At 44.3% G+C, this 27,985-nt stretch overlaps 1 protein-coding gene across 1 annotated transcript; it reads left to right on the top strand.

Moving 5' to 3' along the window:
- Positions 1 to 457: 457 nt before the first annotated feature.
- Positions 458 to 15,657, top strand: LOC139159609 (ropporin-1). The gene is made up of 5 exons (XM_070736912.1): positions 458 to 573; positions 3,553 to 3,670; positions 11,092 to 11,253; positions 13,358 to 13,533; positions 15,521 to 15,657. Exons 1-5 carry the CDS (start codon positions 458 to 460, stop codon positions 15,585 to 15,587), a joined length of 639 nt encoding a protein of 212 aa, XP_070593013.1. The 3' UTR covers positions 15,588 to 15,657.
- Positions 15,658 to 27,985: the final 12,328 nt, after the last annotated feature.

The following is a 27,985-nucleotide window of genomic DNA, read 5'->3' as shown; positions in this document are numbered from 1 at the left end:
ATAGCTGTTAGAAAATATTTATCCTCCTTTATACCTAGTTGTAATAGTTCATGTTTTCCAACCAGACTTTTTCATTTACGGTTCTGTTTGTGTGTAATAGGTAGTTTGATCCACAATTTACTCTGACAAATCAAATCAAGCTAAAATATAATCTATACTTTCAAAAGCAAGAACTGGGGTGTCCCTTAAAAGCATATTTCGATACCTAAGTCATTTGCATTATAGTAATATTCCATGTAAGCATATACCGAACATGGAAATGATCTCTTTGCTCCCAATTCTTCACAAGGACTCTGAAGATATAACTTTGACCTATGCAGATCATACACATATGGTCTCTGCAACGTCTTCCACAATCAGGATTCTGTATTTTGTAGATTTCTTAATAGTTGAGTTTTCTTATTCTATATAAAGAAGGTTTTTAAAATTGCTGTTTTTCCCAACAGGCACAATAACTATGCCGCAGACAGATAAACAAGTATGTATTCCTCCAGAGCTTCCAGATTTGCTGAAGCAGTTTACAAAAGCTGCTATTCGAACTCAGCCTCCAGATCTGATTCAGTGGTCTTCTGAGTAAGTTAAATGTTTTTGCCAACTTCAGTATCATGCTTATTTAAAAGTTACTCAAGGCTAAATTGTATCAGTTATAGTATCTTGCATGTCATTCTTATAATATCCTGCATTTACTATTCTCTCTCTCTCTCTCTCTCTCTCTCATTCCTCTCCAGTGATGGGTTTTAAATCCCATTGCTACTGGTTCGCCGCGACGCTTCTGCACATGTGCAGAAGTATCTGGGGCAGGTGGACAGAGCCTCCCAACCCTGCTGCTACTGGTTTGTAGAACTGTACCGTACCAGTAGCAACCCATTGCTGTCCCTCTCCCTCCCTCCATATCTCTCTCTCTCTCACACACACACACACACACTACCACATATTGTACACTTCCAAATATATACTTCATACATACTATGCCAGTGATGGCAAACCTTTTTTTCCTCGGGTGCTGAAAGAGTATGTGCGCGCGCTATCATTTATGCGTGAGTGCCCATACCCATAATTCAACGTCTAGGGAGGGTGAAAACAGCTTCCCCTGCCCCCTGGAGGCCCTCTGGAGGTAAGAAAAGGCCCATTTCTCAACTTCTGGTGGGCCCAGTAGACTCCTGTTTTGCCCTCCCCAGGCTCTAAATGCTTCCCTGTAAACACCCTCCCCCATCCCCCAGAGGCGTTCTGGAAGCCAAAAGTACCTTCCCAGAGCTTCTGTACAAGCCAAAAATCAGCTGGCTGGCACACACTTGTACATTGGAACTGAGCTAGGGCAATGGCTCCATGCCAGCAGATATGGCTCCGCATGCCACCTGTGGCACCCATGCCATAGGTTTGTCATCACTGTACTATACTGTAATTTTCGGATATGCCCTCCATACTGCAACATTCAATATAACATTTGCTATGAATCATTAAGTCTTTAAATCAGCAACATAATTTACAACATATACAATTCAGACCTTTGCATCCTCAAAGGGTACATTTTTATAATATCATCACCGATGTTCTTTACATTTTTACTAGTAAATAAACTAAAGAGATGTTTTAATGCAGAATCATTGGTTATCCATGCATTTATTAGCAAACATGTTTACTTACTTTTTCATTGTTTTTTTAATTCATTCAGCAATCAGCTTCCAACTAATTCATTGGTGTATAATATCACGATTAATACAGAATAGTGTTTGAACGTGCTTGCGGTAAACTAGGCAAAATATTCCAAAAACAGACCAATATTTTGTTTGTACTATTAGCAGGGTGTTGCATGAGGATGGCAAATGTTGTTAACATACTTATTCCTTTTTTATTGTTACATTTTAAAATGTGTCCTGAATTCTCGATGGAATTTAAAAAGAAGGGGAGTTGTATTACTTTTCTCAAAAAGCAAAAAAGAAATAAAAGGTCAAATTATTTGGAAATTATAAAAATCAGTTATGAATACATTTATTTGAGTATCAATTATATTTGTCAGTTTATTCCAGTAAAGTACAGTGCTGGGGATTATGTTGCTTTATAAAACAACAAAAATTCAGATACAAGTCATTTTATATTCCAGACTTTTCCTCCTAAAATTATTTCAATGTGTTGAAAATCTCATGGGCAGCCTGAGTGTCTCTTGAAAAATGTCCTTACAAGATGCTAGTAGAGAAGCACCTATATGGTGGTACAAGGGGTTGCTACTGGAAAAAATGTATTTTCTTCCCACTGCTTTACTCCAGTAGAGTACAGTGCCGGGGATTAGGGCCTCGAGAAGCCTCGAGTTTTTGAATATTGTCATTTGCATTTTTTGAATAAGTGCTTTTCCATGCTTTCAGATAGATTTATTAACTTCCCTCCCTGATTCCTGCATCATGTAATAAGCAACTTTGAAGAGAAAATCTTGACTGGAAAAGATAAAGCAAGGCAAAATTCATGCTTCTATTTCCCAATGCCATCATTCCAATCCAAATCTCTCCCATTTCTACATAATGTAACTTTGGGGGGAAATAACAATCCAGGAGATTTTACAGCACAACCATAGTTTTTGCAGGAGGGAAGGTTCCCCCACTTTCAGTGACATTTGTTTTGTAGTGTTTCATCTCCAGTAATTTTAATGTTTTTTTCATATAATTCAATTTTCTTGAAGCACAGTACTTGATGTCTTCTACATTATTGGATTCGTTTATAATTAGTGATGGGCGAACCGAACTCGCACAATTCGGGTCTGTACCAAATTTTGCAGTGTTCGGTACGCCGAACACGAACCCGAATTTTTTCGAAACTTCGGGCAAAGTTCGGGGTCATTTATTTTTATGTGAAAGGACCGCCCTTTGCTTTCAGCGCCGCTGCGGTGTCCTTTTTCATAAAAATAACAATGTTTATTTTTACGTGAAGACCTCCCTTTGAAGGAGCTGGGGAATCCCTCCCACGAAGAGATTCCGGGGGTGGAGCCTTGACATCACCAGCAGGTTGCTAAGGACGCCAAGGTGATCATTTCCTGGATTCCATGGAATCCAGGAAGTGATCACCTTGGCATCCTTAGCAACCTGCCGGTATATGTGAGGTCAAAGCTCCGCCCCCGGAATTTCTTGGTGGGATTCCCCGTTCGGGTTTGGCCGAATTTTGCCTAAAGTTCGTTCGAACTTGCCGAACATGAACACCGTTGGGTTCGCCCATCACTATTTATAATGTACAAATTTTCCTTCACGTCTTTTATCACATTATCCATAGCAACATCAATACTTACAGACTACATTCTTTTGTTAAAATATGTACTACTGAAATTTATAATTTGTAATCACCAAACTTCACTGAATTTTTTAAAATTATAGCAAAATAAACAAACTTCAAACTAAGTCGAACCTGATGTGAAAGATTTGAAATAAGAACAATAATTTTAATGTCAACTTAATTACAAACAAGTGGAAGCTTTTGGGTGTCTAAGCAACTAATCAGCCAATATCTCATGCATATTTATGCTAAGAGCTGTTGATAAAAGGAAAACATCTGTTTTGTCTTCGTGTCCAGTTATTTTAATGCCATGGCCCGTGGAGAAGCTCCTCCCGTAAGAGAACGAACAGATCGAGTGCCTTTATCAAATTATGCAGAGCTTACTCCAGAGCTCTTGAAGGTCTTACACCAGAGAGTAAGAAATATCTGCTTTCCATTTACGGGCAAGAACATAAGAGTGTTTGTGTGTACATGCACAACTTTGTGGGGGGTTTTAAATGCATTTGATTCACCTGCTTTAGAACTAATTTTAGGTGCATTGCCTTTTTTGTATACATGATATACAAGAAGTTCTTTTTCTTCTCTATCTTTTCCTTTGTTCTCCTTCTGTCGCCGTCAGTTATTCTTTGTGGTATTCTTCCGGCTTGGCTCTATAAGTAGCGGTCCCCAAGGATTAAAGGATTAAATAATATTTTGTATTTAAATATTATTTTAAAAGATTCAGAGTTCATTAAACATTTGTTTAATATCATTTGTGCAACTTTTAATATATAATACAGGAAAGAAATTCTTTTTCCAATTTTGAAAAATACATAACGAGAACTCACCAAAATTAAATAACAACTTCATAGGGGTTAGCAGCTCATATATAAACTTGATCATAACTACAGTACTTGAAAGAAATGTGGGAAGGCAGCATTCTAATGGTGTGGGCATGACATCAATAGATTCAAAGATCAGTACAGATAATCTGTACTCATTAAACAGTTTGGCATTGATTTGGATCACATATATGTGATATATGTGATAAAAGTGAAAAATACCTCCTAGATGAGACAATGAATCTGGAAATGTTGACACATTTAACACATGCAACCAAAATAATTTTCAACTAATTTTTACATTGAATCATAAGTAACTAGCAATTGTATGAGAAGTTATAACTGTGGTGAGATTCAATTTTTTTCCTACCAGTTCTGTGGGTGTGGCTTGGTGGGTGTAATAGAGGAAGGATACTGTAAAATCTCCATTCCCACCCCACTCCAGGAGAAAATTACTGCAAAATTCCCATTTCCGCCCAATCAGCTGGGACTTGGAAGGCAAAGGATAGGGGCGGGGCCAGTCAGAGGTAGTATTTACCAGTTCTCCAAACTACTCAAAGTTTCCACTATCGGTTCTCCAGAACTGGTCAGAATCTGCTGAATACCACCTCTGAGTTATAACCACAGATAGTCCTTGACTTACAACAGTTCATTTAGTAACCTTTTGAAATTACAACAGCACTGTAAAAAGTGACTTATAACCGTTTTCACACTTGCATTGCCATTGCAGCATCCCTGTGATCATGTGATCAAAAATCAGATGCTTGGCAACTGGGTCATATTTCCCGTGGTTGCAGTGTCTTGTGATCAATTTTTTTTACAAGCAGAGTCAATGGGGAAGCCAGATTAATTTAATAACCATGTTACTAACTTAAGAACTGTAGTAATTCACTTAACAGCTGTGGTAGGAAAAGTTGTAAAATGGGACAAAAGTCACTTAACAAATATCTCATTTAGCAACAGAAATTTTCGGCTCACTTGTTGTTTTTATTCTATGTTGTACAATAAAACCTAATGGATGCTCAATGAATTTTAGATGCAATAGACAAAATTTCTGTTTGGACATATCCTCTGAAACAATGGATATCCAATCCAAAGTAGTTAAGCCATTAATTTTATCTTAATTTTATAATATCTGCAGCTACTTAAATCATTTACAGAACATTATACCACTTCCATAATGATATCATCACAAAAATGGTGTTATCTTGATGTAAACCACATACTTGGAAAATAATGGACATTTGGGAATATCAGACATCTTCTCCATCCAATTAGTCCATTAAAAGTTTTACTGGACTTCATCTGTATTCACTTATCCTGACTGCCTTAATGTTCTTTTCATACAATATATATTTCTGGAACAAGGAATTTGTTCCCTTTACGCATACTTTGGGAGACAAAGGAGAAATAATGCCTGAAGCATTTTGTGTATATCTATGGCTTCCTGGTTTCTAAATCCTATGCTAATGTACATGTATAAATTACTATTTGATTAATTTCTTCTTGGAGGTTGTAGGTAGCTTTCAGAGTGTTAAATACATTCAAAATCCCAATGTTCAGTTATAAAGTTCCTTTCTAGAAAACTATGTAGTGCATGCATATCACTATAGCATGTAGAAACACATATGATTGATCCTGAACAAATATGGAACTTTTAAAAATTCTGGAAAGTTTGCAAGGCTAGGAGATGAACTTATGTATTTATCTGCTATGATACTTAATAGAAGGCTGTACAGTAATACATCATGATACGAACTTAATTGGTGCAAGGAGGAGGTTCGTAAGACGAAAGGTTCGTAAGACGAAACATTGTTTCCCATAGGAAACAATGTAAAGTCAATTAATCCGTGCAACCAAAAACCCCCCCGCAAAAAAACGGCTTTCGGCGACTGCTGGGAAGCCGCGCGGCTGTTTTAAAAGGTGACAGACGGCCTGGGGGGCTTGCCAGCACCCCCCCGAACCCGGGTTCGGGGTTCGGGGGGGTGCTGGCAAGCCCCCCAGGCCGGCTGCGACCTTTTAAAACAGCCGCGCCGCTTCCCAGCTGTCTCCCAAAGCCGAACGTGAAAGTTCGGCTTTAGCTTTCGGCTTCAGGAGACAGCTGGGAAGCGGCGCGGGTGTTTTAAAAGGTCGCAGCCGGCCTGGGGGGCTTCCCAGCAACCTCCCGAACCGAACCCGGGGTTCAGAAAAATTTTGCCTCTTCTTACGAACTTTGTTCGAGTTACGAACCAGCGTTCGGGAGGCTTCTGGTAAGCCCCGCCGCCCGGCTGTCACCTTTTAAAACAGCCGTGCGGCTTCCCAGCAGTCTCCGAACGCCGGTTCGTAACTCGAAAAAAGTTCGTAAGAAGAGGCAAAATTTTTCTGAGCCCCGGGTTCGTATCACGAGTTGTTCGTAAGACGAGGGGTTTGTATCTTGAGGTACCACTGTACAGTGGTACCTCTACTTAAGAACGCCTCTACTTAAGAACTTTTCTATGTAAGAACCGGGTGTTCAATATTTTTTTGCCTCTTCTTAAGAACCATTTTCTACTTAAGAACCCGAGCCCGGAAAAATTTCCCGGGAAATTTGAGAGCAGCACGAAGGTCTGACAAGTTTCCTGCCATTCCCCCTTTAATCCCGGCCATCTCGGGCTTTTCTGGGCTACCAGAGGAGCCTTTAGGTGGTGCTTAAGGAGGCTTTAGCAGTCCAGAATGAACGGAGCGTATTCCTTTCTCTGCGCCAGCGCCCAGAGAAAAGAAACGCTCCCTTCTCTCTGGGCAGCAACTGTCTTCTTCCTCTTCTTCTTCCTCCTCCTCCCACCCAAATTCTGCACTTTTATTTCTTTCCTAATGGTTTTGCATGCATTATTTGCTTTTACATTGATTCCTATGGAAAAAATTGCTTCTACTTACAAACTTTTCTATTTAAGAACCTAGTCACGGAACGAATTAAGTTCCTAAGTAGAAGTACCACTGTAATTGTTATTGAAGACTATAAGTGCTGCTTGATATTTTACAAAAAAATGTACACCAAAAATTAAAATCAACATTGTTAGTAATAATTACACATATAATTAAAAAGTAAAAGCAAGTTTTAAAAAAGATTTTAAACCAAAGAAATGTATCTCCAGATTTTATTTATCTATTTTATTTATCGGAGTTTGTCAAGCAAAGATGAGAACAAGAAAAAGAGAATAAAAATACAGTGACAGGTACGATATGCACGCCGCTTCTACTGACCACTTAAGTATGAAGTTGTTATCGAATGAGCTCAGAGCCACTGTAGGAAAACTCTCCCTAGAATGTTTTCTGTCAATAAGGGAAGGGCCTTCTAAAACAGATGTTCTCCCAAGTCTTTTGAACCTGAAACCTACAAGTTTTAAAGATAATAAACATCATATATTTTTCCTCTATCCCAAAATCTGCTACAATATTTTTTAGCATTGATATAATGCCGTCTTTGTAATTCTTCCAAAGACCAACTTGAGAGCAATATCAGTTCCCATTTTTACCAGTTTCACTTCCATGTAAAGAATACAATAATTAATTTTCAAGCTAGCAACACAAGGATCACCATTTTAAAGCCATTTTCTTTTCAGAAGTGATATGGTTGCTATATCAACCACAGCTGATTAAAAATCTCTGGGCTGTTGCTTCTATCTGAGAAATCAAAGATGCAACTTCAAAAGTGCTTCCATACTGCCTACATATTCCTTAGAAGAAAACATGGCACCATTCAAACCAGGGACATCTACAATAGATCACTTCTCAGTATATTTCATTTTTCTTCTTGTTGTTTTTGGTACATTGAAACCCATGCTCCAGCAAAAGAGAGGGTCTAGATATATCTCAAATGCTAAAATAACTTTTGAGATCATAACTCAATTGATTTGTTTCATTTCTTTGGATGAAAAGTACTGAAGGTTTGCCTATTTGCCGATGACTCTAAAGTGTGCAATAGGGCTGATATTCCTGGAGGGGTCGGTAATATGGTGAATGATTTAGCTTTACTAGATAAATGGTCAAAGCAATGGAAACTGCAGTTTAATGTTTCCAAATGTAAAATAATGCACTTGGGGAAAAGGAATCCTCAATCTGAGTATTGCATTGGCAGTTCTGTGTTAGCAAAAACTTCAGAAGAGAAGGATTTTTCTGACAGTCTCAAAATGGGTGAGCAGTGTGGTCGGGCAGTAGGAAAAGCAAGTAGGATGCTTGGCTGCATAGCTAGAGGTATAACAAGCAGGAAGAGGGAGATTGTGATCCCCTTATATAGAGCGCTGGTGAGACCACATTTGGAATACTGTGTTCAGTTCTGGAGACCTCACCTACAAAAAGATATTGACAAAATTGAACGGGTCCAAAGACGGGCTACAAGAATGGTGGAAGGTCTTAAGCATAAAACGTATCAGGAAAGACTTAATGAACACAATCGGTATAGTCTGGAGGACAGAAGGAATAGGGGGGACATGATCGAAACATTTAAATATGTGAAAGGGTTAAATAAGGTCCAGGAGGGAAGTGCTTTTAATAGGAAGGTGAACACAAGAACAAGGGGACACAATCTGAAGTTAGTTGGGGGAAAGATCAAAAGCAACGTGAGAAAATATTATTTCACTGAAAGAGTGGTAGATCCTTGGAACAAACTTCCAGCAGACATGGTTGGTAAATCCACAGTAACTGAATTTAAACATGCCTGGGATAAACATACAGTGATCCCCCGGTTATTACGTCCCCGACCATTGCGAACAGGCTAATTTGCGATTTTTCAACCCGGAAGTCAAAACACCATCTGCGCATGCGTGCCCTTTTTTCTATGGGCACGCATGCGTAGATGGCGCCGGGCAGATCAGCTGCTGGGCGGCTTCCCTGGGTCTTCCCCCTCTTGCTGGCGGGAGGGCAAAGCCCCCCCAGCACCCGCTCGCCCGCCGTTCACCCGGCCACCCGCCGTTCGCCCACCCTTCGCCCGGCCACCCGCCGTTCGCCCGCCGTTCGCCCGCCCTTCGCCCGGGAAGTTCGCCAGGAGTCAACGGAGAAGCCGCGTGCCTGTTTTAAAAGATCGGAGCCGGCCTGGGGGGGCTTTCCAGCAACCCCCGAGCCCCCAACCCGGGCTCGGGGGTTGCTGGAAAGCCCCCCCAGGCCAGCTCCGATCTTTTAAAACAGGCGCGCGGCTTCTCCGCTGACTCCTAAAGCGGGGAAGTTCGCCAGGAGTCAGCGGAGAAGCGGCGCGCCTGTTTTAAAACGATCGGAGCCGGCCTGGGAGGGCTTTCCAGCAACCCCCGAGCCCGGGTTGGGGGCTCGGGGGTTGCTGGAAAGCCCTCCCAGGCCGGCTCCGATCGTTTTAAAACAGGCGCGCCGCTTCTCCGCTGACTCCTAAAGCGGGGAAGTTCGCCAGGAGTCAGCGGAGAAGCGGCGCGCCTGTTTTAAAACGATCGGAGCCGGCCTGGGTGATCGGAGCCGGCCTGGGGGGATCGGAGCCGGCCTGGGGGGGCTTTCCCTTTCAGGGCGGGCGAGTGGCGGGCGCGGCAGCAGCGAGGAGTTTGCGTGGGCGGCGGGGAAACCCCAATCTTCGGCTCCTCGCTGCTGGGAAGTAAAAACACCATCTGCGCATGCGCAGATGGTGTTACTTCCGCAGCGCTACTTCACGAAAACCCGCTCGTTGCGGGGGGTCCTGGAACGGAACCCCCGCAATGATCGGGGGATCACTGTATATCCATTGTAAGATGAAATACAGGAAATAGTATAAGGGCAGACCAGATGGACCATGAGGTCTTTTTCTGCCATCAGTCTTCTATGTTTCTATGTTTCTATCCCTCTGCTTATTTTCAATTTGGGGCCATATTCTGAATGGGCTCTCCTCCAGGTATGGGTGTCAATGATGCTAAGCCTTGACAAAGAAATGAGATACATTATGACGTAGTAAATTATGTGGGGGCCACTCTAGTTATGCTCATTATGGTATTTCGTTCCTATTCTTTGCTTCGGAACAGTAGTAACACAATTGCAAAACAGTTACACATATACAGCATCTCAATTTCCAAAATAATACAGTGGTACCTCAAGATACGAACCCCTCGTCTTATGAACAACTCGTGATACGAACCCGGGGTTCAGAAAAATTATGCCTCTTCTTACTAACTTTTTTCAAGTTACGAACCGGCGTTCGGAGACTGCTGGGAAGCCGCGCGGCTGTTTTAAAAGGTGACAGCCGGGCGGCGGGGCTTCCCAGAAGCCTCCCGAACGCCGGTTTGTAACTCGAACAAAGTTCGTAAGAAGAGGCAAAAATTTTCTGAACCCCGGGTTCGGTTCGGGAGGTTGCTGGGAAGCCCCCCAGCCCGGCTGTGACCTTTTAAAACAGCCGCACCGCTTCCCAGCTGTCTCCCGAAGCCGAACGCGGAAGTTCGGCTTTAGCGTTCGGCTTCAGGACAGCTGGGAAGCGGCGCGGCTGTTTTAAAAGGTCGCAGCCGGCCTGGGGGGCTTCCCAGCACCCCCCCGAACCCCGGGTTCGTGCGGGTGCTGTCAAGCCCCCCAGGCCGGCTGCGACCTTTTAAAACAGCCGCGCCGCTTCCCAGCTGTCTCCTGAAGCCGAACTCTAAAGCCGAACTTCCACGTTCGGCTTCGGGAGACAGCTGGGAAGCGGCGTGGCTGTTTTAAAAGGTCACAGCCGGCCTGGGGGGCTTCCCAGCACCCCCCTGAACCCCGAACCCGGGTTCGGGGGGTTCTGGGAAGCCCCCCAGGCCGGCTGTCACCTTTTAAAACAGCCGCGCGGCTTCCCAGCAGTCGCCGAAAGCCATTTTTTTGCGGGGGGGGGGGTTTGGTTGCACGGATTAATTGACTTTACATTGTTTCCTATGGGAAACAATGTTTCGTCTTACGAACCTTTCGTCTTACGAACCTCCTCCTTGCACCAATTAAGTTCGTATCATGAGGTATTACTGTACTTCAGTTCTGCTATACTTACAATGCATTTTAAAAACCTTAAGAAATGCTTGCAACTATAAACCCACATTAATTTCTAATGGCTGTTATTTCTTTTCAGGTGGGTGGGAGGCTAATCATCCATGTTGATGAACTAGCCCAGATGTGGAAAGTGCTGAATCTCCCTACAGATTTATTTGAAAGTATCATGAACGTTGGACGTTTTACTGAAGAAATTGAATGGCTCAAGTTTTTAGCTCTGGCCTGTAGCTCTCTTGGAGTTGTAAGTTTATTTATTTTTAGTTTCCTTTTCTTTTGATGTCTAGCATGTCTGCAGTATTTAAATTCTCAGTAGGTGATTTGTCTGTTTATAGTGTGACAAATTGTACATCATTAAGATTTTTAAACACTTCCCTGAAATTGCTTGTCCTATATTACTTAACATTTTAAATTTAGTCAATAGTTAGGACACCTTAGAAGAGCCATGTTAATCTTTAGAAACCAAAAAATGAAATTCAATTCAATTTATTAGATTTGTATGCTGCCTCTCTCCGTAGACTCGGGGCAGCTCACAACAATAATAACACAATATAAAACAAATCTAATAATTAAAAGTCATTTAAAGAACCCCTTATTAAAAAGAAAACATACACACAAGCATACCATGCATAAACTGTATAGACCCGGGGGAGATGTGATTTCAATCTGAAAATGAACATTTTATTAACAAAATTAACAGTGAGCTATAGCTCACTACACCAGATGAATGGAATGGCTAAACAGATGTAGGATTTAAATTAAATTAAGATGAGAAGATTGAATAGAAGATAACGGTAGGTTGTTTATGCAGGTGTATGAGACATGTGAGACAGTTTACAAATATCTCCCCACCATTTTATCCAGATCTAAATTCTATTTTTTGTCAATCCATGAATCTAATGAAGTAAACATTCATCAAGAAAGCTTATGCCTTTTAATAATATTTATTAATCTGAAAAAATGCTTCAAGATTCCTTCTGACCAAAATCAGGAGGGGAGAATAATCTAGTCTAGGGGAAAAAATGAAATCAGGCCTCAATTATTCAGGTTGCCCAGAGCTTTTTCTATTAAGATCATCAATTTTAATAAGGAATTTGGTCTTCAATAGGTTGTTGTTGTTGTTGTTGTTATTATTATTATTATTTAGATTTGTATGCCACCCCTCTCTGCAGACTGTTGTAAATATGCAAAATTGTGGAAGCTATATGAGTTTTCAAACTTAATTTATAGTAAATTAATTGTGAACTATGTGTGTGTGTGTGCATATTAATATAAAGATATTTAAAATTAAATTACATTTAAAATTAAATTGCATCCCTAAGTTTCCTATCATGGTATCTATTAATTTCTCCCAATCATTTTTGTACCCGTATCTTGTTTACACAACACTGTATTTTCACAATAATGTTGTTAAAAGAATTCCTAACTTGTTTCACTGGCATATTCGGATCATGGCATATTCGGGGCATATTCGGATCTCCTTGGCAGTATTGGAGGAGATGGGCAGGCAGGGGATTGGATACTTGGAAATAGATAACTTGCCATTTCTCTATGGTGGATGTAGCCAGTCAGAAAAATAAAAATGAAAAGCACTAAGGAAGTATCTAATGCCAAAAGCTTCATAATTATAGACTCCATTCTAGCCTAACCTGTCATAGAATGTTGAATTCCCAGGGTATTTTTAAATCCTGGGCCTTGAAAGTTTAGAACTAAGACGCCTTAAACAAGATTTAAGTATTGCCCACAAGATCATATGCTGCAACATCCTGCCTGTCGGTGACTACTTCAGCTTCAACCACAACAACACAAGAGCACACAACAGATTGAAACTTAATATTAACCGCTCCAAACTTGACTGTAAAAAATATGACTTCAGTAACCGAGTTGTCGAAGCGTGGAACTCATTACCGGACTCCATAATGTCATCCCCAAACCCCCAACACTTTACCCTTAGATTATCTACAGTTGACCTATCCAGATTCCTAAGAGGTCAGTAAGGGGCGAGTACAAGGGCACTAGAGTGCCTTCCGTCCCCTGTCCTATTGCTCTCCTATATCTCCTATACCTTTCCTCTATTCCTATATCTCTTCTTCTATTCTTTCATTGATATATTCTATTCCTATATCTTCTTTTCTATTATTTCTTAGATATATTTTACTATCTCCTCTATAACCTATAGTATCTCCTCTATAACCTTCATCATGTATTTTACTATGTGTATATTGATATATACCCACTAAAACCCTCATTGTGTATTGGACAAAATAAATAAATAAATAAAATATGATGACTACTCGCTCAGTTACTAATACTAATAAATGTCATGTCCTTACTCTTTTTGAAAACAGACTATTGCAAAAACTCTGAAGATAATATGTGAAGTTTTAGCTAACGAGAATGAAAGTGGTCCAGCTCGCATCCCTTTCAGTACTTTCCAGTTTCTCTACACTTACATTGCGGAAGTGGATGGAGAAATCTCCGCATCTCATGTCAGTCGAATGCTGAATTATATTGAACAAGAGATGTAAGTAACACTGATACATAAGGTAAAATGTCAAAGGGATGTAGCTTATGTTAGCAATAGCAGCCCAACCAACACAAATGTGCAGTAGATGGAATATGTTTCAGCGGAGTGCATATAGCTAAGTTATACAGTGTTCCCTCGCTTTTCGCGGGGGATGCGTTCCGAGACCGCCCGCGAAAGTCGAATTTCCGTGAAGTAGAGATGCGGAAGTAAATACACTATTTTTGGCTATGAATAGTATCACAAGCCATCCCTTAACACTTTAAACCCCTAAATTGCAATTTTCCATTCCCTTAGCAACCATTCAGATTATTACTCACCATGTTTATTTATTAAAGTCTATTAAAAAAAATATTTATTAAAGGCAGACGAAAGTTTGGCAATGACATATGACGTCATCGGGTGGGAAAAACCATGGTATAGGGAAAAACCCCGCAAAGTATTTTTTAATTAATATTTTTGAAAAACCGTGGTATAGACTTTCCGCGAAGTTTGAACCCGCGAAAATCGAGGGAACACTGTATAGCCAATTCTTTTACAGGCTTGTACATAGACATTTCACACATCGATTTGACTAACGTTAAGTAGGTTCACAAATGATTCCTGAAATCCTATTCCATTTATTTAAATAGAAAATAACTGTGTGGGCCAGTGTGCCCAATCATTTGGGCACCAGGGACCAGCTCTGTGGAAAGAGTTTGTTCCGGGGACTGAAGTGGGTGTGGTTTTGTGCACTGTCTGCATCCCACAGATGGAGCTTTGCTTGTTTGTGAGGCTCAATTTCTGGCATGCCATGCCCCGATGCTGGTCCGTGGCCTGGGGGTTGGCGACCTCAGGTATAGACTGCTTCTTCTATGTGCAGATCCATTTTTGAATGTAACTCAGTAACTTGGGAAACCCTGAACAAATATTTTACCCCACATTTAATGCATTGGTGTTCAATGCTGATTTTCAGCTAAGCTGGTCGCCTAGTGCCAATCCAATTAACTTTTCCTCTAACTTTCAAATTTGCTCCAAAGATTTGGAGAACTTCCCGGAAATAGGAGGGCATGGAAGGAGAGAGGAAATAAAGGGCCCAGGAAAGTGAGGCCCTATTCTGTAAGCAAGAGTTAGAATGAACAGTCATCTGCAATGCAAGCAAGAATTCTATCATTACACTTTCTAAAACAAATTTTTAATTGTAATTTTTTAAAAAATCTGGCTTGATATAAACAATCATGTTATCTAGACAGTCTCAGTTTAGGAGATGGTAGAGGGATATAGAATTTGCTACTTCTTGTCTACAGATAAAAAGTCAAATTTTTGTAGATGACCTATGCTTAATGTAGCACTAGCACTTAAACTTATATACAGCTTCACAGTGCTTTACAGCCCTCTCTAAGCGGTTTACAGAGTCAGCATATATTTCCCACAACAATCGGGGTCCTCATTTTACCCACCTCGGAAGGATGGAAGGCTGAGACAACCTTGAGCCTGGTGAGATTTGAACTGGTGAACTAAAGCAGAAGCACCTTGCAGTACTGCACTCTAACCACTGCGCCACCGAGGCATGTAGTTATAAAATCAATGTCCTGTACTAAATTACTTCGCAAGTTCCTAAGAAATTTTACAAAATCCCTTCCAACAATCCATAGCTCCCAAATATGAGTATGTATTTAAAAACTCATAATTAGAAACTAAGAGAGAGGAATAGAGAGGAGATGGTTTCCATGCAGATATCCTGAAGTTTATATAGTTATAATTTAAAGATAAATAGTGGAAGATAATATTTAGAGGATGCCAAAGACTGAACAGGACAATACCTACAGTGGTTATAGATTTTGCCTGATTTAAAACAAAAATGAAAAAACCCCAACAACCTGGAATCAAAAAAGTACAGAAAGAACAAGGATGTGGCTACAACTTTATATCAGAAACATTTAAAGTGTGTGTTTCATAAGCAAGAGTATTAAATCTAAGCCATTTTTTCCCCATATTTTCCATACAGCATCGGGCCAGACGGCTTGATCAAGGTGACTGATTTTACCCAGAATCCTCGAGTCAGACTGGAGTAGATTCTCACTACATCATACACTATCAATGTTAGATGGAGGAAGAAACAGAGAATAGAATGACTTAAACAAATAGGCCGACCTCTCAGTCACTTTTTCCCTTTGTGTCTGTTAATAAACAGTTTGGTAAAGCAACCACTAAGAAAGATGAAAACATAGATTGAGAAGGTGCCAGTAAAATACAGTACAGTCTATTGTTAATTTTATAGTGCTTTTATATACACGCGTCCACCCAAATAAATATCACAGACTACCAAAGAGTATAAACCTATTGAATATATTTGAGGTCCATCCTTCTCCCTCTTTTTGCATTTCAAATATCTGGCATTGCCATGCAAACATGTTGGGAATTTCAAAACTTTTATTTACAGAAGAATATTAGGATTTTTCCCAAGATGTCTACAATTAGAGAAAGAAGAGAGTAAACTTGGGATCAGGGTGTAAATTTGTTTTTCTAACACTTCTGTGACTATTCTACTATCATTTATCAAAATATAATGGTTTAAAATGTCCTCATATCTAAAACTTTTTATGGGTTCTCTCCATATATCAGCATTTTGCGAGAATATTATTTTATTTAAAACTTTTATGTAGATACTCATTTTATAATTAACTCTGGGCAGTTATATAGCAACAATTGTATTGGTTTTCCCTATTTTTATGTACTGTGAAACAATAGCATATAAATATTGCTGCAATTGTTTTCCACACTAAATCCTTTTAACCAGTAAAACAACTTCTGATGATTTCATGACAAGCTAGAGAAGAAAAAGTAATCCTTCTAAATGCTCTGCTTGAATCACAAATTCACAACAAAATTGGAATGGATTTGAGATACTGTATTGTATTTGTAACTATATCTATGGATGAATATATCCTATGAATCCAGTAATTTTTAAGCTAGTTAAACGATGGTGAACAATGCACGGTATAGGTTGAATATTCCATTCCCACAGCATTTTTTCCTATAGTTTTTTTTAACTATTTCAAGTTAGTTGGGGGAAAGATCAAAAGCAACATGAGAAAATATTATTTTACTGAAAGAGTAGTAGATCCTTGGAACAAACTTCCAGCAGACGTGGTTGATAAATCCACAGTAACTGAATTTAAACATGCCTAGGATAAACATATATCCATCCTAAGATAAAATACAGAAAATAGTATAAGGGCAGACTAGATGGATCATGAGGTCCTTTTCTGCAGTCAGTCTTCTATGTTTCTATGTTTAACCATAGTTAAGTGAATCGTTGCAGTTGTCAAATTAGTAAAACAACTGTTAAACGAACTGGCTTCCCCATTTACTTTGCTTGTCATAAACATGAATCGTTTGCCAACCATCTGAATTTTGATCATGTGACCATGGAAATGATGCAACAGTCAGGCATAAGCGTGAAAAATTCTCATGTTACTTTTTCAGTGCCGTTGTAACCTTGAACAGTCAGTAAATGAACTCTTGTAAAGTTGAGGACTATCTGTAATCAGCTAAAAATGAAGAGACTGGACAGTTTCCCCCCAGGTCTTAGGAAAGCAGAATTATAGGTCTATTGGCTTTTGATGAACAGATGAGTTTTAAACCTGACCCTTTGGGGCAGGGCTGCTGATAGGCCGGTACTACTGGGACTGGCGTCAGGGGCCCGGCCAAATTGAAAAATGGGGGGCCCCGGCGCCCGTCAAAAACTCTCCAACCCCGATTGCGATGGGGAAAAGCGCGCCAAGGCGAGTGAAAGGACCAGAGACACCTCACCGAACTCGGCCTCTGCGGAGCTTCTCCAACCGCGGCCCGCACCTTCATCCCTCCCCCGCGAGGAAAGAAGGCAGGGAGGCCGGCAGACAAGCAGGGAGCCCCGATGGCAGCACCGGAAGGAGGAGTCGCCGCGGGGGTGGCTCGGCCCTCCGGAAGCCAAGCTGCGCTGCTGGGGAAACGCAATTGGGGAAGACGGGAGAGGGCTGAGCCCGGCCGGCTTCTCCGCCGGCCTTGTGTCCCCCCGAGGATTGAGAGGGCAAGAGAGCCACGCCTTTCGGCCTCCGGAGGTGCTGGGCCGGGGGTTCGGGGGGCGGGCGTGAACACCACCCACCGCCCGGAGCCAATGGCTTCTTTTTGGCATGTGCCGGCTTACTCGCTCGCCTTCCAGCTGCTGGCGCTGGGAACAGGTAAGCACGCACGGGCGGCCAGGTGGGAAGAGCGAGGCGCAAGGGGGAGGCAAGTGGAGATCCCGGTCCCTCTTTTCATGCATCCGCTCAGTGAGCCTTTCTTTGGAGTTGCCTTTCTTTCCTTCTTTCTTTCCTTCCGTTTCTTTCCTTCCTTCTTTCTCTTTCTCTCTTGCTCGTTCATTCTTTTTTCTTTCTCTTGCTTTCTTTCTCTTTCTCTCCTTCCTTCCCTCCTTTCATTTCTTTCATTCCCCCCTCTTTATTTTATTTCTTTCTTTCTTTCCTTCCCTCCCTCCATTTTTTGTTTTCCTTCTCCTTCCTCCCTTCTTTCCTCCCTCACTCTCTTCTTTCACTCCTTCCTCTCTTAGTCTCCTCTTTCATACCTTTCCTTGCTTCCTTTGCACCCTTCCTATGTTCCTGTCCCTTCCCTCTTCCTTCCTTCCCACCCTCCCTCCATTCATTCACCCATTCCTCTCTTGATCGCCCCTTTTACAATTCCTTCCTTCCTTCCTTCCTTCCTTCCTTCCGATCCGGGCCCGGGCCGGCAGAGTAGTTTGCTTTTGCACCCCGTCTCGAGCTCCGTTGGTGCCAACCTGGCCCTCCCCACTTCAGAGAGAGGGGGGAGAAAGAGAGAGAGAGAGAAAGGGATAGAAAGAAAGGGAGAGGGAGGGGGACAGAAAGAGAGAGATAAAAAGAGAAAGAGAGAGGGAGGAGAGAAAGAGATAGAAAGAGACAAAGAGAGAGGGGGAGAGAAATTGAGAGAGAGAAAGAGAGAAAGGGAGAGAAAAAGAGAAAAAAGAGAAAGAGATAAAAAGAGGAAGAGAAAGAGAGAGGGGGAGGGAGAGAAAGGGAGGGAAAGAGAAAGAAAGAGAGAAAGGGAGAGAAAGATAGAGAAAGTGAGAGAGGGAGGGAGAGAAAGAGATAGAAAGAGAGAAAGAGAGAGGTTGGGAGAGAGAAAAAGAGAGAAAGAGATATAAAGAGAAAGAGAGAGAGAAAGGGAGACAAAAAGAGAAAGAGAGGGAGAGAAAGAGAGAAAAAAAAGAGAGAGAAAAAGAGAAAGGGAGAGAAAAAGAGAAAAAGAAAGAGAAAAGGAGAGAGAGAAAGAGAGATAAAAAGAGAGAGAGATAGAAAAGCAGGTGGGGGGGGCACACCTATTTTGCCAGCCCTCGGATGGGCCATAGGGATCCGGTGTATATGGAGGGAGGGGTCCCCAGCTTCTGTTCTGCAGAGGGGAAGCCAAAGCCCCCGCATGGGTTATGCAGAGTGCCAGTGTTTGGAGCAAGGTGGGGGGTGGGGGTCTTCCTTAACCCCCATTTCTTTGGCGGGGCTCTGTGTTGCTATGGGCTGATGTGTTGCTGAAGGTCTTGTCAAGGGAGACCAGTGGAGCCCCCTCCCGCTCCCATCCCCAGGGAAGGGGGTTCTGGCATCACTGCCACTGGCTTTGGAAAGAAGCCCCCGGCCTCTTCAGGGGGTGGAGGGAGGGGTCCGTGGCGCAGGGCTGGACAATGGCTGAAGACAGTTGACTGCAGCTTTCAGAATTCTTCAGCCAGGAATATGGAGAAGACAGTTTGAAAATTTTAAAGAGAAGGAAGGAAGGAAGTAGGGAAGGAGGGAGGAAAAGAAAAAGAAGAGAAAAAAGGAAAGAAAGAAAAGGGAAAGAAAGATAAAGAAAGAAAGAAAGAAAGAAAGAAAGAAAGAGGAAGGAAGGAAGGAAGGGGATGGGGAGGAGGGAGGAAAGAAGGAAGGAAAAGAAAAACAAAAAGAAAAAAGAAAGAAAAAGGGAAGGAAGGAAGGAAGGAAGGAAGAAGGGAGGGGGGCCCAGACACTTAGGCTGTATGGGGCCCCAAAGTTCCTGACGGCGGCCCTGCCTCCACCCCACGGCTGAGTCCAGGGCTGCCGATAGGCCGGTACTACTGGTACTGGCGTCAGGGGCCCGGCCAAATTGGGGGGGGCAGTTTTGGCCCGCCACCGTGTGCCGGCCCCCTGGCGCCCGCAGCAGTCATTGTGCCCAGCACCGTTCCCTGTAGGCTGCGCACGCCTGAGCCAGCGCACCCCAAAACGCCCCCCACGCACCCTTTTCCAAGGGCGCGCACGAAGCCGCCCCCCTGCCCCTCTAGCCACCTTGCCGCTGCCCCCCGCCTGCTACACCTCTCTTTCTCCTCCACTGCAAGAGAGGCGGGGCAGGCGTTCTCACAGCGGGGGCCGGCGAAGGTGATTTTCGATGTCAGGCGTGCGGGCCAGCGCGCGCTCTCCCCATCCCCCTGCCAGCCTGCCCGGAACATTCAAAGTAAGAGCGAAGGTTTTTCTTACTTTGACTGTTCCGGGCAGGCTGGCAGGGGGATGGGGAGAGCGCGCGCCGGCCCCCACCCCGACATTGAAAATCACTTTCCCCGGCCTCCGGAGAACGAGAGTGAGAGCGACAGAGCAAGATAGAGAGAAAGTGAGAAAGAGAGAGAAAAAGAGAAAAAGAGGGGTGAGAGAAAGAGATAGCAAGAGAGAGAGAACGAGAGAGAGAAAGAGTGAGAGAAAGAAAACAAGAGAGAAAGAGGGAGAGAGAGAAAGCAAGAGAGAGAGAAAGAAAACAAGAGAGGGAAAGTGAGAAAGGAAGAGAGAGATGAGAGAGGAAGGAAGAGAGTGAGAGAGAGGAAGAAAGCAAGAGAGAGAAAGAGAGAGAAAGAAAGAGATGAGAGAGGAAGGAAGAGAGTGAGAGAGAGGAAGTAAGCAAGATAGAGAAAGAGAGAGAGAGAAAGAAAGAGATGAGAGAGGAAGAGAGTGAGAGAGAGGAAGTAAGCAAGAGAGAGAAAGAGAGAGAGAGAAAGAAAGAGAGAGAGATGAGAGGAAGGGAGTGTGAGAGAGGAAGAAAGCAAGATAGAGAGAGAGAAAAAAAAGAAAGAGAGGAGAGAGGAAGAGAGTGAGAGAGAGAAAGAAAGCAAGATAGAGAAAGAGAGAGGGGGAGGGAAAGAAAGAGAGGGAAAGAGAAAGAAAGAGAAAGGGAGAGAAAGAGATAGAGAAAGTGAAAGAGAGAGGGAGGGAGAGAAAGAGATAGAAAGAGAGAAAGAGAGAGGTTGGGAGAGAGAAAAAAGAGAGAAAGAGATATACAGTGATCCCCCGCTCTTTGCGAGGGTTCCGTTCCAGGACCCCCCGCAACGAGCGGGTTTTCGCGAAGTAGCGCTGCGGAAGTAAAAACACCATCTGCGCATGTGCAGAGGGTGTTTTTACTTCCGCAGCGCTAGCGAGGAGCCTAAGATTGGGGGCGGCGCGGGTGTTTTAAAACATCCCCGCCGACATGAGGGGCTCGCTAGCACACCCCCAAACCCGGGTTGGGGGTTCGGGGGTGTGCTAGCGAGCCTCCCATGTCGGCGGGGATGTTTTAAAACACCCGCGCGACTTTCCAATGAGTCCCGAAGACAAACGCGTTGTCTTCGGGACTCATTGGAAAGTCGCGCGGGTGTTTTAAAACATCCCCGCCGACATGGGAGGCTCGCTAGCACACCCCCGAGCCCCCAACCCGGGTTTGGGGGGTGCTAGAAAGCTCCCATTGTTGGCGGAGACCTTTTAAAACACTTGCGCGGCTTCCAAACCGAGTCCTGAAGCCAAGGGCGAGTGTTTAAAACACTTTAAAACACCTTTTAAAACACTCGCGCGGCTTCCAAACCGAGTCCTGGAAGCCGCGCGAGTGTTTTAAAAGGTCTCCGCCAACAATGGGAGCTTCCTAGCACCCCCCAAACCCGGGTTGGGGGCTCGGGGGGGGTGCTAGGAAGCTCCCATTGTTGGCGGAGACCTTTTAAAACACTCGCGCGGCTTCCAAACCGAGTCCTGGAAGCCGCGCGAGTGTTTTAAAAGGTCTCCGCCAACAATGGGAGCTTCCTAGCACCCCCCAAACCCGGGTTGGGGGTCCGGGGGGCGCTGTCTCTCGGCGCTTTCGTGCTGAGTCCGGGAGCGAACTCGCTCCCCGACTCAGCTGGAAAGCGCCGAGAGACAGCGTGGACAGGCCCGTTCCTTGGCGCTGTCTCTCGGGGCTTTCCAGCTGAGTCGGGGAGCGAGTTCGCTCCCGGACTCAGCACGAAAGCCCCGAGTGACAGCGCCAAGGAACGGGCCTGTCCACGCTGTCTCTCGGGGCTTTCGTGCTGAGTCGGGGAGCGAGTTCGCTCCCGGACTCAGCACGAAAGTCCCGAGTGACAGCGCCAAGGAACGGGCCTGTCCACGCTGTCTCTCGGGGCTTTCGTGCTGAGTCGGGGAGCGAGTTCGCTCCCGGACTCAGCACGAAAGCCCCGAGTGACAGCGCCAAGGAACGGGCCTGTCCACGCTGTCTCTCGGGGCTTTCGTGCTGAGTCGGGGAGCGAGTTCGCTCCCGGACTCAGCACGAAAGCCCCGAGTGACAGCGCCAAGGAACGGGCCTGTCCACGCTGTCTCTCGGCGCTTTCCAGCTGAGTCGGGGAGCGAGTTCGCTCCCGGACTCAGCTGGAAAGCGCCGAGAGACAGCGTGGACAGGCCCGTGCGGCGAGAATGAACGGCGTGGGCGGGCGAAGGGCGGGCGGCAGCGAGGAGTTTGCGTGGGCGGTGGGGAAACTCCTCGCTGACGCCAGCAAGAGGGGGAAGACTCAGGGAAGCCGCCCAGCAGCTGATCTCCCGGTTGCCATCTACGCATGCGTGCCCACGGGCACGCATGCGTAGATGGTATTTTGACTTCCGGGTTGAAAAATAGCGAAGTACCCTGTTCGCAATGGTTGGGGACGCAATAAACGGGGGATCACTGTAAAGAGAAAGAGAGAGAGAAAGGGAGACAAAAAGAAAGAGAGGGAGAGAAAGAGAGAAAAAGAAAGAGAGAAAAAGAGAAAGGGAGAGAAAGAGAAAAAGAAAGAGAAAAGGAGAGAAAGAGATAAAAAGAGAAAGAGAGAGAGAGATAGAAAAGCAGGTGGGGGGGGGGCACACCTATTTTGCCAGCCCTCGGATGGGCCATAGGGATCCGGTGTATGTGGAGGGAGGGGTCCCCAGCTTCTGTTCTGCAGAGGGGAAGCCAAAGCCCCCGCATGGGTTATGCAGAGTGCCAGTGTTTGGGGCAAGGTGGGGGGTGGGGGTCTTCCTTAACCCCCATTTCTTTGGCGGGGCTCTGTGTTGCTATGGGCTGATGTGTTGCTGAAGGTCTTGTCAAGGGAGACCAGTGGAGCCCCCTCCCGCTCCCATCCCCAGGGAAGGGGGTTCTGGCATCACTGCCACTGGCTTTGGAAAGAAGCCCCCGGCCTCTTCAGGGGGTGGAGGGAGGGGTCCGTGGCGCAGGGCTGGACAATGGCTGAAGACAGTTGACTGCAGCTTTCAGAATTCTTCAGCCAGGAATATGGAGAAGACAGTTTGAAAATTTAAAAGGGAAGGAAGGAAGGAAGGAGGGAAGGAGGGAGGAAAAGAAAAAGAAGAGAAAAAAGGAAAGAAAAGGGAAAGAAAGAGAAAGAAAGAAAGAAAGAGGAAGGAAGGAAGGAAGGGAGGGAGGGAGGAAGGAAGGGGATGGGGAGGAGGGAGGAAAGAAGGAAGGAAAAGAAAAACAAAAAGAAAAAAGAAAGAAAAAGGGAAGGAAGGAAGGAAGAAGGGAGGGGGGCCCAGACACTTAGGCTGTATGGGGCCCCAAAGTTCCTGATGGCGGCCCTGCCTCCACCCCACGGCTGAGTCCAGGGCCGCCGATAGGCCGGTACTACTGGTACTGGCGTCAGGGGCCCGGCCAAATTGGGGGGGGCAGTTTTGGCCCGCCACCGTGTGCCGGCCCCCTGGCGCCCGCAGCAGTCATTGTGCCCAGCACCGTTCCCTGTAGGCTGCGCACGCCTGAGCCAGCGCACCCCAAAACGCCCCCCACGCACCCTTTTCCAAGGGCGCGCACGAAGCCGCCGCCCCCCCGCCCCTCTAGCCACCTTGCCGCTGCCCCCCGCCTGCTACACCTCTCTTTCTCCTCCGCTGCAAGAGAGGCGGGGCAGGCGTTCTCACAGCGGGGGCCGGCGAAGGTGATTTTCAATGTCAGGCGTGCGGGCCAGCGCGCGCTCTCCCCATCCCCCTGCCAGCCTGCCCGGAACATTCAAAGTAAGAGCGAAGGTTTTTCTTACTTTGAATGTTCCGGGCAGGCTGGCAGGGGGATGGGGAGAGCGCGCGCCGACCCCCACCCCGACATTGAAAATCACTTTCCCCGGCCTCCGGAGAACGAGAGTGAGAGCGACAGAGCAAGATAGAGAGAAAGTGAGAAAGAGAGAGAAAAAGAGAAAAAGAGGGGTGAGAGAAAGAGATAGCAAGAGAGAGAGAACGAGAGAAAGAGTGAGAGAAAGAAAACAAGAGAGAAAGAGGGAGAGAGAAAGCAAGAGAGAGAAAGAAAACAAGAGAGGGAAAGTGAGAAAGAAAGAGATGAGAGAGGAAGGAAGAGAGTGAGAGAGAGGAAGAAAGCAAGAGAGAGAAAGAGAGAGAAAGAAAGAGATGAGAGAGGAAGGAAGAGAGTGAGAGAGAGGAAGTAAGCAAGATAAAGAGAGAGAGAAAGAGATGAGAGAGGAAGAGAGTGAGAGAGAGGAAGTAAGCAAGAGAGAGAAAGAGAGAGAAAGAAAGAGAGAGAGATGAGAGGAAGGGAGTGTGAGAGAGGAAGAAAGCAAGATAGAGAGAGAGAAAAAAAAGAAAGAGAGGAGAGAGGAAGAGAGTGAGAGACAGAAAGAAAGCAAGATAGAGAAAGAGAGAAAGAAAAAGAAATGAGAGGAAGGAAGAGAGTGAGAGAGAGGAAGAGAGAGAGAGAAGAGTGGAAGGAAGAGAGAGAGAGAAATGATAGAAAAAAGGGGAGAAAAAAAAGAGAAATGAGAAAATGATTGAGGCAGAGAATGACAGGAAAGAGAGAGAAACAGAGAGAGAAGTGACCCTTGATTTAAAGCATATGGTAAAAGCACTTAAATAATAACAGAAAGAAACCCCAGCCCTCACCTGTTTTTATTAATAGTTTTGCTGGTTGTTTTAGTTTTAATAGTAATGGATTTTGGGGGGTTTTAATTATTAATTTCTTTAATAAAAAAGAAGGGATTGATTGATTGATTGATTGATTGATTTATTTATTTATTTATTTATTTATTTATTTATTTATTTCTATGCCGCCCAGTCCCAAGTTTTTCCTTATTTCCAGATTGCATTTCTTCTTGGTGAGGTTCCACCCATTGCTTCTTGTACTACCTTCAGGTAGCATGGAGAATAAATAGATGCCATCTGCTCTCTGGCAGCCCTTTAAGGATTGGGAAACTACTATTATATTCCCCCTCAGTTTTCTATTTGTTGAGCTAAACAGACTCGTTCTCTTAGCCCTTGGTCATAGGATTTAGCCTCTAGGCCAGGGGTGTCAAACTCAATTTCATTGAGGGCCACATCAGGGCTGTGTTTGACCTCAAAGGACCGGGGGAGGGCTTGCCCAGGGTGTGTGGCCATGGTGGCATGGGATTTGGGGGGCAGTAGTTTTAAAATGGCGGGGGGGGGGAAGACACTTAGGCTGTATGGGGCCCCAAAATTCCTGATGGCGGCCCTGCTTTGGGGAATGATACCTGAGTCTTGCTTAATAAACAATGGCACTGGAATCTAATATAGCCTAGTACTGTGAAGGTGAACCTGTGGTACATGAGCCCTCTCTGCAAGCACAAGAGCTGTCGCCCCAGCTCAGCACCATCGCGCATGCACATGCACCTCCCGCCAGCCTGCTGGTTTTCAGGTCTCTGTCACATATGTGTGGGGGAAGGAGTGCATGCAGGAGATACAGGCGCTTGCATGGGGAGCATGTGCAAGGGTCTCACGCACATGCATGGGGCATGCACGGAGGGGGTGGGGCACATTGGGTCGCACATGCATGCAAGAGGGCAGGGAGCACATGTGCACGTGGCGGCTTAAGCAAGCATGTGCTGGGGTCATACGAGGGCCACACACACATTATGGGTGCTTTCGGCATGCAGCCAGAAAAACATTGAGCATCACTGGCCTAGTATCTGGAAATATTAGCTATATCTGCCCCGAGTCTGCAGAGAGGGGCGGCATACAAATCTAATCAATTATTATTATTATAATAATCATTTGGTGTGTCACCATTATGTTATTTTAAGCCAGTGTTTTCCCTCATAATAAAGTGACAATAACCATGACAATGTTTCTACAGATGGAGAATGGTGCTATCTTAGATCTTAACCTGGAAAATACTGGGTTTGTTCCCAAGGTATCTATTGTAATAATGCCCAACTGTTCTTTCAACTTTTGGTTTCAGTATTTCAGACTTATATTCCTATATTTACTTCCCGGAAGCTCCCTCTATTGCAGGGGTGTCAAACTGGATGTCAGCGCTCCAAATAGCATCTGAGAAATAAATCAGATTCCAGTCCATTTCTCTCAGCCAAGGTTTGATTGATTAACAGAGCCATGTTGGTACTAACTTCCTTCCAGTACCCCACCCAGGTTAAGGTTCACTCCTCATCGTCGCCACATCCACAAGTTCATCACGTGGGCCAGTCCGGTTGCAGGAATTCCATCGACCTCTTTCATACATCTGCTGGTGCAGAACAATGGGTGACTGGCTTCTAAGAAAGGAATTTGTTGTGGCTAGTAACTTCATTGAGGGCCGCATCAGGGTTGTGTTTGAACTCGGGGGAGGGGGGGCATGGCCACAGTGGGCATGGCCAGCTCGACCTCACTTATGTCAAGGGTGCCTGTGGGGGCCCAAGCCCTCTGCCAGCCAGAATGGGCTCCCTTGCTGTTTTCAACTGCAACAGCGCTCAGGAGGGCACTCCCAAGCTCCATTTTCACTGGCAGAAGCACTGCGGGCTGGTCCTTCACTGTTTCCAGGACGACCCCGCAGGCAGGATCTAAGCAACACACACACATGGCCTGGATTCAGCCCTGGGCCTTGAGTTTGACAGCTCTGTTCTATTTCATTGAGCACATACATAGGATGTTATGTTCTCTCAAAACTATTTCCTCACTAATGCTAAAATCTTCCAGTATTCAACAACCATCAAGAGGATATAAAGTCTGTTCTCTTCCATGATATCTTGGATGACAATTACAGAATAATGCTGTAAATGCAGTGAAAGACTAATCAAGGATTTAATGGCATTAGACACAATCTGCTCATGTACACGGTACCTCTTTGGAAGGAGTGGATACAACCCAATGTGGGTCTGCAAGGCCATCCCATTATTTCAACTTTTGACACCAGCTTGTTTCTGCACCTTCTCTGCAAAGCAATTGCTAAAGAAAGGGAGCAGTGTCAGCTAATATCTACTGGTACTGATTTAAGCTTTTGGTATTGAAATATCATCCTTACTGATTCTTCATTTCTTTATTTGGAATATTTCATTCACATTAGGCCCTTTAGATTAAATGGTGAATCTGAGTTGCTATATCATACACATTTGTGCTCCTGAACATTTCTGCTGTCTGCTAGGAACAGATTCATCTGCAAAAGGCAAAATCCCTTGTCAAGCTTAATTCATAGTGACTTCATGGACATATCCCCATAGTTCAGATGTGCTCTTAGCACTGCATTGTTCCAGAATGTTGCTAGGGGTTTGTCCATCCACAGGCTTATAGATCTAACCTGTTTAACCTTTAAAGAATTGCTAATACTGCCATCTACCTGCACACTATTTATTTTAACACTCTGTCTGTGGTTAATCCCAGACGTTAAGCATTAGTAAACATTACTTGTATTTAGCATTGTTTTCCATTGTTGAAAAATATATTTCCCAAAATGGCAGTGGCAAACTAATTTCCCAGCACTGCCACAGAATACACATGGATATAATCACTAGGCATCAAGATTGATTTGAGGGCACATTTAACTTTTGAACGCACCTTTTTGTTTCAAACTTTCCCAAAAAAGCTTAGGTTGAAACATTAGGCAAAATCATTTTATATTTTTAAAAAAGGTAATTCAAACATTTTTATGGTATGTTTCAGCATTAGCAAAACCATTCTATTTTACATACTTGAAAGAATTGCTTTCTGGATTAATCTAATTAAGGTAAGCACTTTGAAACATATGACTTTAGACTTAGACTAATTTTGTCACTTTGAATGTACACTGATCGACATACATTAAAATGAAATTTCGTTGTATAAGCAACAGAACCTGGCTTTGGGTAAAAACTGATTTATCTTTTAGCTAATACAGTAATGTCCTGGGACCTTAAAGGGAAACAGCATTTTCATGTGCTGAACTTTATTTCCCTTTGCAGAATTGAATTCATACCTAAAATTTCGCTCCTCCATAG

Source organism: Erythrolamprus reginae, chromosome 1 (genome assembly GCF_031021105.1).
Source record: "Erythrolamprus reginae isolate rEryReg1 chromosome 1, rEryReg1.hap1, whole genome shotgun sequence".
Classification (NCBI taxonomy): domain Eukaryota; kingdom Metazoa; phylum Chordata; class Lepidosauria; order Squamata; family Dipsadidae; genus Erythrolamprus; species Erythrolamprus reginae.
The sequence above is the reverse complement of the archived record's forward strand: the minus strand, read 5'-3'. Positions and strand labels throughout refer to the sequence as shown.

Coding starts and splice junctions, on each gene's coding strand:
- LOC139159609 (XM_070736912.1), top strand. CDS start 458: ATGCCGCAGACAGATAAACAAGTATGTATTCCTCCAGAGCTTCCAGAT. Junction 11,254..13,357: donor CCTGTAGCTCTCTTGGAGTT/GTAAGTTTATTT, acceptor TTTTGAAAACAG/ACTATTGCAAAAACTCTGAA. Junction 13,534..15,520: donor AATTATATTGAACAAGAGAT/GTAAGTAACACT, acceptor TTTTCCATACAG/CATCGGGCCAGACGGCTTGA.